The sequence below is a fragment of the Rhinopithecus bieti genome, unplaced genomic scaffold (genome assembly GCF_001698545.2).
Source record: "Rhinopithecus bieti isolate Rb0 unplaced genomic scaffold, ASM169854v2 scaffold_759, whole genome shotgun sequence".
Classification (NCBI taxonomy): domain Eukaryota; kingdom Metazoa; phylum Chordata; class Mammalia; order Primates; family Cercopithecidae; genus Rhinopithecus; species Rhinopithecus bieti.
In genome coordinates this window covers 2,063,967-2,079,838 of record NW_016803631.1, presented here as the reverse complement: position 1 = coordinate 2,079,838, position 15,872 = coordinate 2,063,967, and the positions used below count along the sequence as shown (strand labels likewise).

Sequence of the window (15,872 nt, the reverse complement as noted above, 5' to 3'; positions counted from 1 at the left end):
ATCAGAATTAGAAATATCTTTGAAAGACACTCTGAAGTAAATGAAAGTAAAAGAAACAAAAGAATAAACTGGAAGAAAATCTTTGCAAATCATACATCCGATAAAGGGTTTGTATCCAGAATATAAAAAGAACTCACAAAACTCAATAATAAGACAACAAAAAATCCAATTTAAAAATGGGTGACGCTGGGTGCGGTGGCTCATGCCTGTAATCCCAGCACTTTGGGAGGCCAAGGCAGGCAGATCACGAGGTCAGGAGTTTGAGATGAGCCTGGCCAACATGATGAAACCCTGTCTCTACTAAAAATACAAAAATCAGTCAGGCACGGTGGCAGGTGCCTGTAATCCCAGCTACTTTGGAGGCTGAGGCAGGAGAATCACTTGCAACTGGAAGGCGGAGGTTGCAGTGAGCCAAGATCACACCACTGCACTCCAGCCTGGGTGAAAGAGTGAAACTCTGTCTCAAAAAAAAAAAAAAAAAGGATGAAAGATTTGAACAGTCTGCCAAAGAAGGTGTATGGATGGCAAATAAGCTTGTAAAGAAATACTCAATATTGCATTAGAGAAATGCAAATTTGAAACCATAATGAGATACTACCACACATACCTATTAGAATGCCTAAAATGAAAAAGACTGATCAAATCAAATGTTGCCAAGAATGTGGAGGAAATGGACTCTCATACATTGCTCGTGGAAATGCAGAATGGTACAACCACTTTGAAAAACAATCTGACAGTTTCTTAAAAAGTTAAATATACACTTACCATATGATCCAATCGTCCTACTCTTAAAGTATTTTTTTCTAAACAAAAATTAGGTTTTCACCCAAGAGAAATAAAAGCCTATGTCTAAACAAAGAGTTTGTACATGAATGTTCATAGTAGCTTTATTTTTAATCGCCATAACTGGCAATAACCCAAACATCCATCTACAGATAAGCAAATGTGTGTCTATGCATTGTAATATTACTCAGCAATAACAAAGAAAGAACTATTGATGCACACAACATAAATAACTATAATATTCATAAAAACAATTATGTGAGTAAAATAAGCCAGAGAAAAAAGAGTCCATACTGTATGATTCCATTTATAGAAAACTCTAGAAAATGCAAATTTATCTACAGTGACAGAAAGCACATCAATGATTTCCTGAGGATAGGAACAAGGGATATAAGGATTGGACAGGAGAGGGAGATAACAAAGGGTTGCAAGGAAGTTTTTGAAGATGAGGGATATGTTCATTATGCACCATGTTTCTTGGTTGTATATCCATGTCACAATTTAGCAAATCATATGCTTTAAATATGTGCAGTTCACTGCATGTCAATTATACTTCAATAAACCTATGTTTAAAAAAGAAATCAGTGTTCTTGAGGGATGAATGCAGTTTTTGTCCTTTCAGGCAATCTTCTTCACAGGTATGGTTGCTCACAGCTGAGCTTTTGGTAAGTATGCGCCATTCAATAACATTTGCTAAGAAAAAATTCCCATCATTCCAGAGAAGTAAACACCAACTGAATGATATATTGGGTCTGGGCAGGGCCTATACCCAATGAGGATACTGGTCAGGAATTGAGGTTTGAGCAGTCTCATCAGACAACCTGAGAAAATGGGGAAATGTGGTTAAGTTGATGACTGATCTCAGGGACATGTCGGTGATCTGGCTGCTACATAACTTAGGGTTGATTCTTCCTGCTCTTCCTTGCTCACTTCTCTGGGCACATCCTTCTCTGCCTTCTATATAGAAAAGAACTGGGCTCCAGGGAAGGAAATAACTACTTACTTGCTATAGTTTCTCTGTAATCACTCTTCCTCCCTTCACTTCCAGCTCACACCTGTGCCAAACAACAGTCTCTGGGCATCTTGTTTGGCCTCACACTGGCGCCAGGTATTGGCCAGCTCACATGTCCCCACAGGGCCTGGGGTACATAGGAACCAGAGCCCATGTTTGAAGCCCTATCTTCAACAGCAGTGATCCACAGCCTTCCAGGCCTGAGGCCTTATGAGGCCGCAGGATTCCAGGGTTTGGAATGAGAAACAAGAACTTCGGATGTCCTGAAAAGGGCTAGGCTCAGTCATCTGCATGAGTTTCTCCAGCTGTTAACTAATGCTGAAGCTGCCATCTACAATCAAGCATTGTGTACTTGCTGTCTACTTACCACTCTCTTGTCCGGCACCCTTTGGGTAAACACCTTGTAGAGTCGCCAGCTCTTTCCCAGAATGGGGCCAAACACAAGGGAGGTCCCAATGCACAGCATGGACAGTCTTATCTACAGGTGGAAGGGGACAGAAGAGTCACAAGAGGAACCTTTGTCAGTTCTCCACACACTCTGATTTGCAGGGTCTGGGTCCCACAGAGGGCATGGGGTACAGAATGAACCTCACCAAGTGTTCTGGGATTGCCTCGAAAAGTGCCCACACCAAGGATAAAGGTAACCACCACCCATGGGAGCAGCTGATTTAAAAAAATCATCACAACTTTAACATTTTAGTCAAAACCAAATTTTAAAACTTCACCTACCTGAATGAGAGTTTCCATTGAGCTCCCCACTAAAACACCTTGAATCCCAAAGAGGTAAGCACTACTGTAAGTCAGACAACTGCCCAGTAAGGTCACAATGTTCAGATTGGGACTGGACATCTTCACAATCCTAGAGGGGATCAGGAAGAAAGACGCTTACAGCCATGACCTTTTGCCTTGAGGCCAAAGACCTATGAGATCAAAGCTTCCTCACCAGCGTAATCTCCAGTGCAGCCTCGGAGTGAAGGACCACTGGGAAGAAAACACTTTACAGCCTTGTGAAAACTTATGATTTCTTTAAATTTATTTTCAAAAAGAACTAAACTCTGGCACTTATTGCTTGTATAACTCCAAGTCTTTTAAAAGAAGGCTGAATACCTACAAACAGGTGGTACTGGAGAAGAGTTGGGATTTTATCCATGAAGTTTATGGTTGCTAGGGGACTGCCATGTGCAGCTTAGTGAATTAATAACCAGCAGGTAGATACCCACAGAGTTTGGAGCCCTTAGAAATGAGCTGTAAGGTAAACTACTATTTGGAAACAGTTTTTTTTTTTTTCCATATACTATTTGCTTTATTTGATATGTAAACCGTTTTCCTCTACTTGACCAAGAAAGAAAGAGGATAAAGGGATTAGAAGCAGGAAATTGGGGAAGGGCCTTTTCTCAAGTATTAACAGTTTTAGATGAGATTAGAGACAAATTTGAAAGTGAGAGGGAGATGTGAATAATCAGGGGTACAGACAAATACCCCGGGCACCAACAGAGGTTCAGGATGTGAACTGGTTAACCTAAGGGCAATGCCAGGCTCACACTGGACAGTGACTGATACTAATTAATTACAAGTAACAAGAAAGAAAGCCATTGTATTTAAGAATTGGAATCTAAATAGTGTATATAAATGCAATATTTCTACTAAAAGTCATTTGATAATTATACTTTGCTATACTTTTATTTTTAAATCATAACTAAGGAGGAAAGCATTCTTACCTATGTCTCTTGGTGACCTGGCAGGCTGCCTTAAAGGCTAGGGCCAAGGCAAAACTAGCCACTTAGTGAAGCTTGTTCTAACCACAGGCAAAAGCACCTAGGAGGCACTAAACAGTTTGGCAGTGCTGGATTTGCAAACATCATAACTGCTATGAGCACAGCTTAGTTACTTTGTGTCTGGCATTGTGATACATCCATACACACAAGAACACCAAACCAATGTCCCAGGCCCCAGGTACTGTCACCATAGGCCAGTGAGTCCAACTGAGCTCAACCTTGTTTTGGAGCGAAGATTTTCTTATTTTTCTAAAAGTGAGAGCAACTTTCATGCATACCCTTTCTAAAATGAGAATAATAATTATATGATCTACCTTCAAAGAGTTGTGAGGATTTCATGAGGCAATATGGCAAACTGCTTGGCACACGGCCTGGCACATAATAGGCATGTTGCCAACATCAGCTGTTTATATTATAATCTCACTGTCCTCCTCTTCCAGGTTTTAGAAACCTAGGAATACCTTTCCTTCTGTTTCTTTATCAGAAATACCCAATCAATTGCCAGGTTTCATTCACTTCTTCTTTTTTTAAAAAATTTTTTTGAGACAGAGTCTCACTCTGTTGCCCAGGCTGGAGTGCAGTGGCACGATCTTGGCTCACTGCAACCTCCCCCTCCCTGGTTCAAGTGATTCTCCTGCCTCAGCCTCCCGAGTAAATGGGATTACAGGCGCCTGCCACCACGCCCAGCTAATTTTTGTATTTGTAGTAGAGATGGGTTTCACCATGTTGGTCAGGCTGGTCTTGTACTCCTGACCTCAAGTGATCTGCCCGCCTCGGTCTATCAAGGTGCTGGGATTACAGGTGTGAGCCACTGTGCCAGGCCTCTTTCACTTCTTATTTCAAAGTCTCTGAGCTTTCTCTCGCTCTCCATCCTTTTTTTTTTTTTTTTTTTTTTTGAGACAGAGTCTTGCTCTGTTGCCCAGGTTGGAGTGTAATGGTGTGATCTTGGCTCACTGCAACCTCTGCCTCCTAGGTTCAAGCAATTCTTCTGCTTCAGCCCCCTGAGCAGCTGGGATTACAGGTGCCCACCACCACACCAGGCTAATTTTTGTATTTTTAGTAGAGAGAGGGTTTTGCCATGATGGACAGGCTGGTCTCAAACACCTGACCTCAAGTGATCTGCCTGCCTCAGCCTCCCAAAGTTCATTTTCTTTTCTTTTCTTTTTTTTTTTTTTTTTGAGACAGAGTCTTGTTCTGTTGCACAGGATGGAGTGCAGTGGGGCAATCTTGGCTCACTGCAACCTCCATCTCCTAGGTTCAAGCGATTCTCATGCATCGGTCTCCCCAGTAGCTGGGTTTACAGGCATGCGCCACCACACCCATCTAATTTTTGCATTTTTAGTAGAGATGGGGTTTCACCATGTTGGCCAGGCTGGTCTTGAACTCCTGACCTCAGGTGATCCACCCACCTCAGCCTCCCAAAGTGTTGGGATTACAGGTGTGAGCCACCGTGCCCAGCCTCTCCATTCTTGATACCATGTTTATCCAGGATACAATCATGTTAGGAGCAATGGAACTGGAGTCGAAGGTAACAGGTGGGTATACCAGCTCTGCCACTCACAGCTGACTAAGCCTGTCTGACCAGGAAACAGGCTCCTATTTCCTTATCTGTAAAATGAAAATAACATCATCTTTTGTATCTACCCCACAGGTTATTGCAAAGATGAGATGATGTATGTGCCAAAACTCTTTGCAAACTTTAAGATGATGAAAAAATACTACTTTTTAGATATTTGATGTAACCTTCAGCTCTCAGTAAACACCAATTTTTCTCTGTTCTAGTACATTCTGTACATTACATTCAGACTCATTAATCTTAACATACCACCTTTATCATTTAGCAAAAGAGCTACATGTATAAAGAACAATCTTCTATGGTTTACCTTAAGTCTCCTGTATCCAAATTTAAGATCTAGCCCTATTGTATGATCCAGTTATTCATTCAGGTCTGCCTCCTCAGCCTCCATGTCTTCAGATTGTGGACTTATGGAGAGTGATTTTCCTTAATTTCTTTATCTCTCCACAAAAGAAGGGGAATATGTGGTGAATATTAACTACAGAAGTAAGAACAGTGCTAACCAGCAGCTTCACAAAGCATTTTTTAAAGAAAAGTACTCCATTAGAGAGACCGGTGCTGACACTGATTCGGAGCAGAGAGTACTGCTGACCTGGCATCAGCCACTTGGTGCAGTCAGAAGTTTGAGCAATGGCACAAGCAGTGGGTGGACTCCTGCAAGACCTATAACCCGGCTATTCCTCCCCATGGCCATTCTCATGTTCCTGCACATAAGCCATGACTATCTGACGGTGACCTCATCACCAAGCAACTGCCTGGATTTCACAGCCACATGTCTGTTTGGTCTAGATCACTGATCGGTAAGTTTCTCTCATAATTTTTCTTTGGACCCATTTTATTTGAGTACCACTATACAACCAGTTTTCCTTTGAGTGATACAGTACTCATGAAATCCTGATTGAGGATTCCTTCTCTTTCTGATTTAGCTAAGAGGAACTCAATTTAGTCATTTTCCACAAAATATACATTGAATAGTTTTCACCTCTCAGACAGTGATGCTAATTCATTATTCAAATAGACATACTATGGACTTATATATGCATATTGTGACATTTTTCCTGAGCAATCTTACTGAAAACTTGCCTCAGGGAACAAAAGATGAATACAAGATGATTTCCCTTTTTTGTTTGGCCAAGTTAACACCTGTGAAGTCACTGAAAGGTGAATCATCTCCAATTCAGCAGGTGAATTATGTATGTCTGGGGAATGTCTTTGCCACCACGTTGGTAGGAATTCAGCCACCAATGTCATTTATATTTTTCTATTGAGCTAAAAGATGAAACCTACATAGTTGAATATTTTAGTCAGTCACAAACACATAATTTCCACAAAGCAAATAGATTTCAATATTGTATACTTAATTACAGATAGCCAGTACTATCTAGAATACTTGTCTTCCATTTATGAAGAGAAATGCCTGAATTGGGTTACTGTCAGTCAGAAACAAGGTGAAGTTTTTGTTTTTTTTTTAAAGGATTATATAGCTATCTCATTATCTCTTCCTCTTCATTTATTGAGTGGAAATGTAAGACAGGAACTTTCTTGACTTTTCTATCCTCAAGTGAGGTTTCAATACATATAGGTAAATATCAAACTACGTCTGCAAAACCTGTATAATTCTGCATTATCATTTCAATAGTCTCTAATGAATTCAGATGCTTAAGTGACATCCACCAGCTCAACGGTATGATGTTGCAAAACTTTATCAAATGTTACTTTCTGAACTTGGCAGTTCATTTTATTTGGAGTTACTGAGTTGGAAAACATGGCCAAAGAATGGAGCACAAGGTACTTGTTGGCATGCTGTGACTAACAGAAAACTTTCCTAAGATGTCACAAGACCATGCTCTCTAAAATGCTACAAAAATTGATGTAAATCATATCACTGAGCTTTAACCTATCCAAAACCAAATATGAATGTCTTTCCAAAATGCTTTCTAATAAAACAATTAAGATTTAAATTGTGAAAATGTATCCGATTTCTTTATCAACTTACTATTTTGGATCCATGCTACAATGGGATTATAAATCTATCTCAAATAAAACTCCAAACAGCTTTATCATAATGTTATCTGATGTGTTTCAGCAAATTTGATCTTTTAATATCTTGCTTATTTCTAATGTATACTCTAATCTGCACCCAATTAAAATTCTGCACACCTCAAGCTACTATTAGTGGGACCTCTACCTGTTTGTATTTAAAGTGTCTATCATAAGGCCTGACCCCATTCCTTATTCTCGTGCCTGGGCCACCATCCCAGTAGAACATCCTAGGAGATTTCATTAGCCTTTCAGCCTCCAGAGTTCTAAATTATTCAATCATAATGATTTCACTTTATTCCTCTTCAGACACCCATCCCCAGGTTACACTCTGGGTCTTAGGGTCATTCAGAATGGTTCTCCTTCAGGAATTTTAAATACCAATATCCCAACACCAATTTGAGTACAATCTGTTCAAAATTTAACTCCAAGCCTCCCTCTCAATCGCTCACATTCTTCCCCATTTCAGATAATGGCAACTCCACCTTTCAATTTGCCTGAACCAAAAACCTTGGAGTCATCCTGACTCTTGCTCACCACCCACATCCAATCTGTCATAAATCTTGTTGGCTCTATCCTCGAAATACATCCAGAATCTAACTCCTTCTCACCACCTCTGCTGCCACCACCTGATCAAAGTCTTACTTTGCATTTCTTATTTGGATTATTGCAACAGCCTCCTAACTGGTCTCCCTGCTTCTACCCTGGCACTTCCCTCAAGTCTATTTTCAACATAGCTGCTAGAGTAATCCATTAAAGAGAAATAAGATCATGTCACTTCTCTGCTCAAAACCCCACAATGACTCTCTATTTCCCAGCGGGAAAGCCAGTCTTTACTAGAGTTTACAAAGCCTACACATTTGATCCCTGTTGTTTCTCGACCTCATTTCTTACATCTTCTCCAGATCCACCCCACTCCAGCCACACGCCTCCTTGCTGTTCCTTGAAAACACCAGGCACTCACACACTGCGAGGCTTTGAAGTGGCTGTTCTCTCTGCCTGGAATATTTCAATACATGGATCTGCATAGCTCATCCTCTTTCTCTCCTGATTGTGTGTTCATATGTTACCTTCTCAACCAGGGCTATGATGACAACCCTATTTAAAATTATACCCTGTCTGTGGAATTCTGAATCCTCATCCTGCTCTATTCTCTTCCCCTGCCCCCATCCAACCATAGTACTTATTACCTTTTAACATATTACATAATTTACTTATTATGATTTTGTTTATTGCTTTCTCCTCCCAATAGAATTGTGCATGATGTACTCCCAGAACTAGAACACTACCTGGACACTGAAGGCACTCAATAAACATTTGAGGAATAAATGAATGAGGGTCCTACCCTCCAGCCCTGTCATGTGCTTACTCCTACCACATTTGTACATTGACAGCCTACAGACCTCCAGTCACTTGGTTCTTTTGCTTCCTCATAGTCTATCAGTCTCTCTTCCTATCTCAACCCAATTTCAGATCCTTGGTTGGTCATCTGAACTGTTCTCTCAATAACACCCAATTCCCTTTTCAAACAAGCCCTTCTGTAGCATCTGCCCAGTAAAACTCAGATCAGAGCCACAATCCACTGTCTGCTTTTGCATCCAGGCAGCTGAGAGGTGCAGGAGAAAATTAGACAACCTTGCAGATTGTTGCCACCAAAACTGATGTTCTCCAACATCGATCTGCCAAGCTTACTATGCCATCCATCTTTTTATTTATTCTGAGTTATTTCTGTACATTTTCTTTGTGAGTGACTCACCTCACAGGACTCAAAGAAATAAGAGTATGTATCTGTACAGATGATGCCCTCAGTCTAGGTTTGGTGCCATCTTCTGTGTCCCTACAACACTCCAGGGTCTATGTGCATCAGTACAATTGTCATGTTATATTACTGCCTTTTAATGTTAGTTCTACTGGACAGTTTCTACTCCTCAAAACCCAGGCTGTTTCTTGTTCTATAATTCACACCATAGCACGGTCTTTGGAAAATGCTAAGTGTTCCATAACCATCTGTTGAATGAATTCATTAATGGATATGGAAACCCCTTCTCTTCTTCCTTTCTTTGTCCTCTTCCCTACTCTTATTTTTCACTGGCAAAGCACTCCCCTGTTAGGCAGAAGGCTGAGGGCTAGGCATGTGTGCCATAAGGCTTTTAAAGTACCAGAGATCTGTGAGAGTTGGGGGGGAGTTAGGAACTTGTTCAATGCCTATGTGTTAGGAGGGGCACATTCTGGGTAATTGTAGTGGTTTCAGGGTGATCCCCATGGTCCCCTGGAATTGCTGATAATTCCTTGGAATTAGTGAACACAAGGGCCAGATATATTTGGGGGGCTCTGAGTGCTGTGGATGCTGTGAACTTCCATAGACACTGGGTTTTCACCACGTTAGCAAATCTGCACACCCCAAACCCTCACTAAAAAGCTTCACATTCTGGGTAAGCCCTTCCTTTGCTTTCGCTCTCAGCATAGAGCTGAAAGGAGTCTAAAAATAAATGAGAGAAAGCATCCTAACAGGATGCCTGTAAAGCTTTTTCCTCTCTCATTCTTTTTGTTTCTAGGAAAGTGTAGCACCTTGGAGGAGTGTGTATATTCACATATGCCCATGTGTATATATGTTTACTTGTCTCCAATGAGATAGGGCCACTTGAAAGATTCTTTGCCAATGGCTGAATTCTTGCTGGAGCATTCTCCCAGGAAATGCTTTTGTCCAATATGTTTCTCACATTGTGTGTTGAGGGCCACGTAGGCCCAGAGATATGATGATAGCCCTTGTCAAGCAATTGATGGATGAGATCTCATCTTCACGACCACACAGATTACAGACTCTCAGTAGACATCTGCATCAGAGGTTAACAACATGCATCCCACCCCCAGGCTTCAGAAAATCTGCTGATCTTGGACTGAGTTGCTGCTTGCAGCTGGGCTAGGAAGCATGCACTTTTACACCCTTGAAGCCAGTAAATTATATCTTTTCACATCCTTGAAGCCAGTAAATTTGTAAATTATGTTTTGTCATGAGCCAAACATTCAGCACCGCCTCTTGTCCTGGGTGGGCCTGGCCTTTCCAAATCAGCCTGCTTTCCTGTAGTCCTGCTTCATTTCACATGGAGAGAGGGAGCTCCTTACCCCGCACTGTCAGTTCAGGCCCATAGCTGCTGAAATTGCATCTGGAAGAACAAAGACATTCTGCCCACAGAATAGCTGAATGGTTAGCAGTGCTTGGACATGATGAAATCAAAGGTCTCTTCTAGCTTCTCCCTTCTCAAGTTATGCCAGAGACAGTTTTTTTTTTCCTTTTTTTTTTTTTTAGACAAAGTCTCATTCTGTTGCCCAGGCTGGAGTGTAGTGAGGCGCTCTCAGCTCACTTCAACCTCCGCCTCCTGGGTTCAAGTGATTCTCGTGTCTCAGCCACCCCAAGTAGCTCAGATTACAGGCAAGTGCCACCATCCCTGCCTAATTTTTGTAATTTTAGTAGAGATGGGGTTTTGCCATGTTGGCCAGGCTGGTCTCAAACTCCTGGCCTCAAATGATCTGCCCGCCTCGGCCTCCCAAAGTGCTGCGATTACAGGCGTGGGCCACTGCTCCCAGCCCAGAGACAAATTTCTTTTCTCTATCCTTAGCTTTATTAATAAGCTGGTTACACTTTGCATTTCTGTCTCTCTTTCTTAACCAGGAAGAGCAGGCTGACTTGGTTTACCAGAGGTGCAATAGAATTTACATCCAAATCAATCAAATAGTCAAACAAACAAAATATTTAGCTATAAGTGTAAAAGAAGACTTGCTAAGTATCGTGCCCCCAAATTCCCCTTTAGCAAATGACCTTGTTTTTCCCATGCTTTATGAGTTCTTACTTTAATGATCTTCATGTGCCAAACCTTAATTCAACAATTCCTAAATACCAACTTGCCAACGTATTAAGAACCAGAGATAGGAAGGCAAAGGAGATATAATCTCTGCTATCAGCGTATTAGGACACCACCTCCTTGGTTTCTGACCTTTTCATTGCAAAGACGATTTTCTTATTTGTTCTTTTTCTTTAAAATAGAATAAAATTTTAACTGAATATTAGAAGTTGTTTTATCAGTATCCACTAGGCCATTTGACAAAAATCTATATTCCTGAATCTATGTGTATTATAGATATTAATATGTGAATATACATATATATTGACAGTGTACAAATTTCAACATTCATAGCTCCCTTGGACTATAAACAGGCCTAAGGATCAACTTTTTTTTTTCTTTTTTTATTTTACTTTAAGTTCTGGGATACGTGTCCAGAACGTGCAGGTATGTTACACAGGTATATATGTGCCATGGTGGTTTGCTGCACCTATCAACCAGTCATCAAAGTTTTAAGCCCCACATGCATTAGGTATTTGTCCTAATGCCCTCCCTCCCCTTGCCCCCCACCTCCCAAGAGGCCCCAGTGTGAGATGTACCCCTCCCTGTGTCCATGTGTTCTCATTGTTCGACTCCCACTTATGAGTGAGAGCATGCGGTGTTGGGTTTTCTGTTCCAGTGTTAGTTTGCTGGGATCAACTATTTAATTTAATTTAATTTTGAGACAGAGTTTTACTCTCTCATCCAGGTTGGAGTGCAGTGGCATGATCTTGGCTCACTGCAGCATCGATCTACTGGGTTTAAGTGATCCTCCCACCTCAGCTTCCCAAGTAGTTGGGACTACAGGTGCATGCCATCACACCCAGTTTTTATTTTTTTGTAGAGACAAGGTCTCTCTTTGTTACCCAGGCTGGTCTTGAACTCCTGGACTCAAGCAGTCCTCCCACCTTGGCCTCCCGAAGGGTTGGGATTACAGGCGTGAGCCACCTCTCCTGGCCAGGATCAACTTTAAAAGCATCCTTGCAACTATTTTAAAAGCTTGAAATATGGAAATTTGGATATAAGACTAAATGCTTTGAAGTTTAGGAACAGTAGTGAAAAAGCATAGTGATAAATTCAAGATAAGTTGGTGATGAGGAGGTGGAAAAAGCCCCAAAGGATACCTTTACTGGAAAGGAAGTTTGTGTGGCTTTACTTAGGAATATTATGGGCACATTCTGCTTTGTTTGTTTGTCTTCAAAAAATTAGTTTCTGAATGTATTTTTGTCATATCTCACGCAATTATATTTTAGATGTGCTTTTAAATGCCACGGGAAAACACTAGACACACACAAAAAATCCTCTTTTCGCCTAGAACCTCAGACTCTAGGGTTACGACCCTGGCATGTGTTGTAATTTATGAGGCAGTGATTTCAACTTCCTTTCTCTGTTTAGCTGCAGGAAAAGGCCTTGAGCAATTCCTGGCAGGTGACTTGTAGCTCTTCCCAAAGGGCAGAGCAGATGTCCTGATTTTAAGTAGGGCATGAAGAACAAGCACAATTGGCCCTAGGAAACATCCAATCACAAGGAGTCACTGCTAAAGCAGAATATTATGGGCTACCAGGTGACATGCAAATTGATCTCTTTGAGGCAGGAAAGATTGCCTGCCATACTGGCCATACTGGGGAAGAGTCCTCTTTCCTCTTTTTTTTTTGAGACGGCGTTTAACTCTTGTTGCCCAGGCTGGAATGCAGTGGTGTAATCTCGGCTCGCAGCAACCTCCACCTCCCAGGTTCAAGCAATTCTCCTGCCTCAGTCTCCCGAGTAGCTGGGATTACAGGTGTGCGCCACCACGCCCAATTTATTTTGTATTTTTAGTAGAGACGGGGTTTCTCCATGTTGGTCAAGTTGGTTTCAAACTCCTGACCCCAGGGTGATCCGCCTGCCTCGGCCTCCGGAAGTGCTGGGATTACAGGCGTGAGCCACTGCACTCGGCCTCTTTCCCTTCTTTCTTATCTTCGATTCTGTGGCAGAACTCCGGGCCTGGGTGTATCTTGGAATCTGAGAGGAATCCTGAACTATGACAGCTGCTGGAATGGTTCCCCACTAAGCCGGAATCTAGGAATTCAGGATGTTGGGACTGGGTTTTACTCAGCTTTGTCCCCATCAGCACCTTCTACAAGGCCCCGAGCCTAGTAGAAACTTACTAAATGCTTGTTACACTGCATAAATCATTAGAATTAGAAGGTTCAGTACTTGGAAGAGATGAAAGGATGCGTGCTGTACAGGAAGGACTTGCTTGCCCATCTATCTCTCCACGGCAGGACTGGAGTCCCTGTGCTCTGAGGAACACAGTTTGAAAATCAGTGATCTGACCTGATTCCTTCATTTTCAGATGAAGAAATCTGCATGCTGTTTAATCGCCAGATAGGGACCATGTTGGGACAGCAAATCCAGATGATGTCCTGACTCCTGGTTTCCTTCAGTGTTCTTTCATTTCCCACTAGTGGACCCAACTGCCTGGGTTTTCATCACACTGACTAAGGAAGACACAGGGTCTTCCTGCCCTGGTTTCTAACGTCCTGTGGTAGTGCTGGTAGGTCAAGAATTTTTACCTGCCTTCTTGACTGGGGATCCACAAAGCCCCCATTTATAGCCGGCAGTGTCAACAAGAGGAGACAGAGAGGAAGTCATATATCACCTGGGGGGCACAGAGCCTGCAGAGCCTCCTGCTGGGTTTTGCCTGCCCCTTTAGATTCTGACTGCTGGCTTGGATCTTGGACCTTGGACCTTGGCACAATTTCCATGATGCCTCTTGGATTTATCTACTGACTGAATTCCAGACTGAATTCTTGCTACAATTACCTTTGGGTTCTTGGTTTCTGTCGTCTAGTGTCTCCACTGGCTCCGGCAATGGCCTGGAAGTGTCTGTGCCAGGCTGTGGCAGGAGTTGTAGAGTCTGCCCATGTAATGTGATGTAAAAAGAACAACTAACAGACAACGTGTATGTGTTTAAGCGTCTTTTATGGATTACTACTGAGGTAACAGTGTAGTGGAAAGAGCTTGGGCTTTGCCATCAGACTGCCTAGGTTTACTGTGTTGTTTATGGATGTTGGAGACTTGCCTAACCACTCTGAAGCAGTTTCCTCATCTGAAAATGGGGAAAATAGTAATTATCCTGCCTGCTATAAAGGTTAGAGATAGTGTATTTAAAGTGCAAAGCGCATAGAAGACATGTAATAGAAAGTAACAACTATTAATTTTAATTTAAATTGTATTTACATATATAGGGACTGACTGAGGGCTGATATAATTTATGAGTTGGAAGCATTGAAGGATCCTGAAGAAACTTTCATCAAAAATTACATTATGGTCAGAATCATCTGAGTGGTATTATTGTTATTTCTTAGAAAATTGGTAATGGCGTAGAATAGTATTAAAAAGAGTAGCCAACACTGATTATCTATGTGCTAGGTGGTTGCTAAGCGCTTTATATAGACAATCTAATATATTCAGCTGTCAGAGATAAGTAGTATCATTACTCCTGTTTTTAAATAGAGAAACAGGGTATATAGCAAAGTTCAATAGAACAATCAAGCCACTGGATTTGAGGCTGGGTTTGATTCCAGAGCCTGAGTTCTTATGCCATCTAACCTTTCACTGTTTGCACACATAACCTTTTGTGACCACTGTTAAGGAGGAACCCTTTTCCCCTTCTCTCCATTTTCCCTATTGAGAAAACGGAGGCCTATTGAGGAGAGATTCCAGCCCCCTTCCCCATGTGGGAAGCTGATGAGAAGGAAGCTTTCATTTCCCTTTCCACCTTAGTATTAGTTACTCCCCAAGCCAGGAGTGACCAGTTTGAGAGGCCTGGTCTGTGCTCTACCAAATGTTCTTCAAGGCAGGAATCTCCACTTCCCTTTACCCCTTTCCCACCTCCACCAGGCAATGAGCTCTCCACTTCCAGGGTCCTGTTTTAGCATTATGTCAAGCAGTGCTTTCTAATTTAGCTTTCATCAGAAATCCCTGTGCTTTATTTTTCTCAAAAACTTTTCATTTTGAAATTATTTAAGACTCACAAGAGGTTGTAAAAACAGCACAGAGAGTTCCTGTGTATTCTTAGCCCAGCTTTCCCCAATAACATCGTACATAACCAGAGTTCATTATCAAAATCAGGAAATTGACATTAGTGCAATACTATTATAAAAACTACAGACTCTATTGAAATTTCAACTGTTTTTATGTGCATTCTGTGTGTATGTGTATGTGTGTGTGTGTAGTCCTATGAAATTTATCACCTATACAGATTTTTATGAAATTCACATGAAACCACCGTCATAATCAGGATAGTGAACTGTTCTATCACACATACACACTTAAAAACACAACTCTCTCATGCTATCCTTTATAGTGACACACTTCCCCAACCTAACTCCTAGCAACCACTAATCCATTCTCCATCACTATAAATTTGTCTTTTGAGAACATTGTATAGAACTGGACTCTTACAGTGTGTAAGCCTGTGAGACTCACATTTGTCATGCAGCATATGCCCTTGAGCTCCATCCAAGTTGTTGTATGTATCAATACTTTGTCCCATGTTTATTGCTAGCTAGTATTTCATTGTATGATGTCCCACTGTTTATCCATTCACCTGTTGAAGAATATTTGGATTTCCAGTTTTTTTCTCCCAGCTTTATTAAGGTATAATTCACAAATATCGCATATTTATGGTATACAACATGGTATTTTGATATTTGTATACATTGTGAAATAATTAAAATTATTAAATTAATTTAATCAACATCCATCACTGCACATACTTATCTTTTTTTTTTTTTTTTTTTTTTTTTTTTTTTTTTTTTTTT

The 15,872-nt window shown here is 41.3% G+C and overlaps 1 protein-coding gene across 2 annotated transcripts in view; it reads right to left on the bottom strand.

Moving 5' to 3' along the window:
* GPR156 (G protein-coupled receptor 156) overlaps positions 1–15,872 on the bottom strand; it is an 87,484-nt gene that overhangs the window by 25,543 nt on the left and 46,069 nt on the right. For both annotated transcript variants that reach the window (XM_017891371.1, XM_017891377.1), the window contains exons 3-4: positions 2,525–2,654; positions 2,163–2,273 (exon numbers count right to left, since the gene is read on the bottom strand). In XM_017891371.1, the coding sequence (XP_017746860.1) occupies positions 2,163–2,273; positions 2,525–2,654 (241 nt within the window). The remainder of the gene's footprint in view (positions 1–2,162; positions 2,274–2,524; positions 2,655–15,872) is intronic.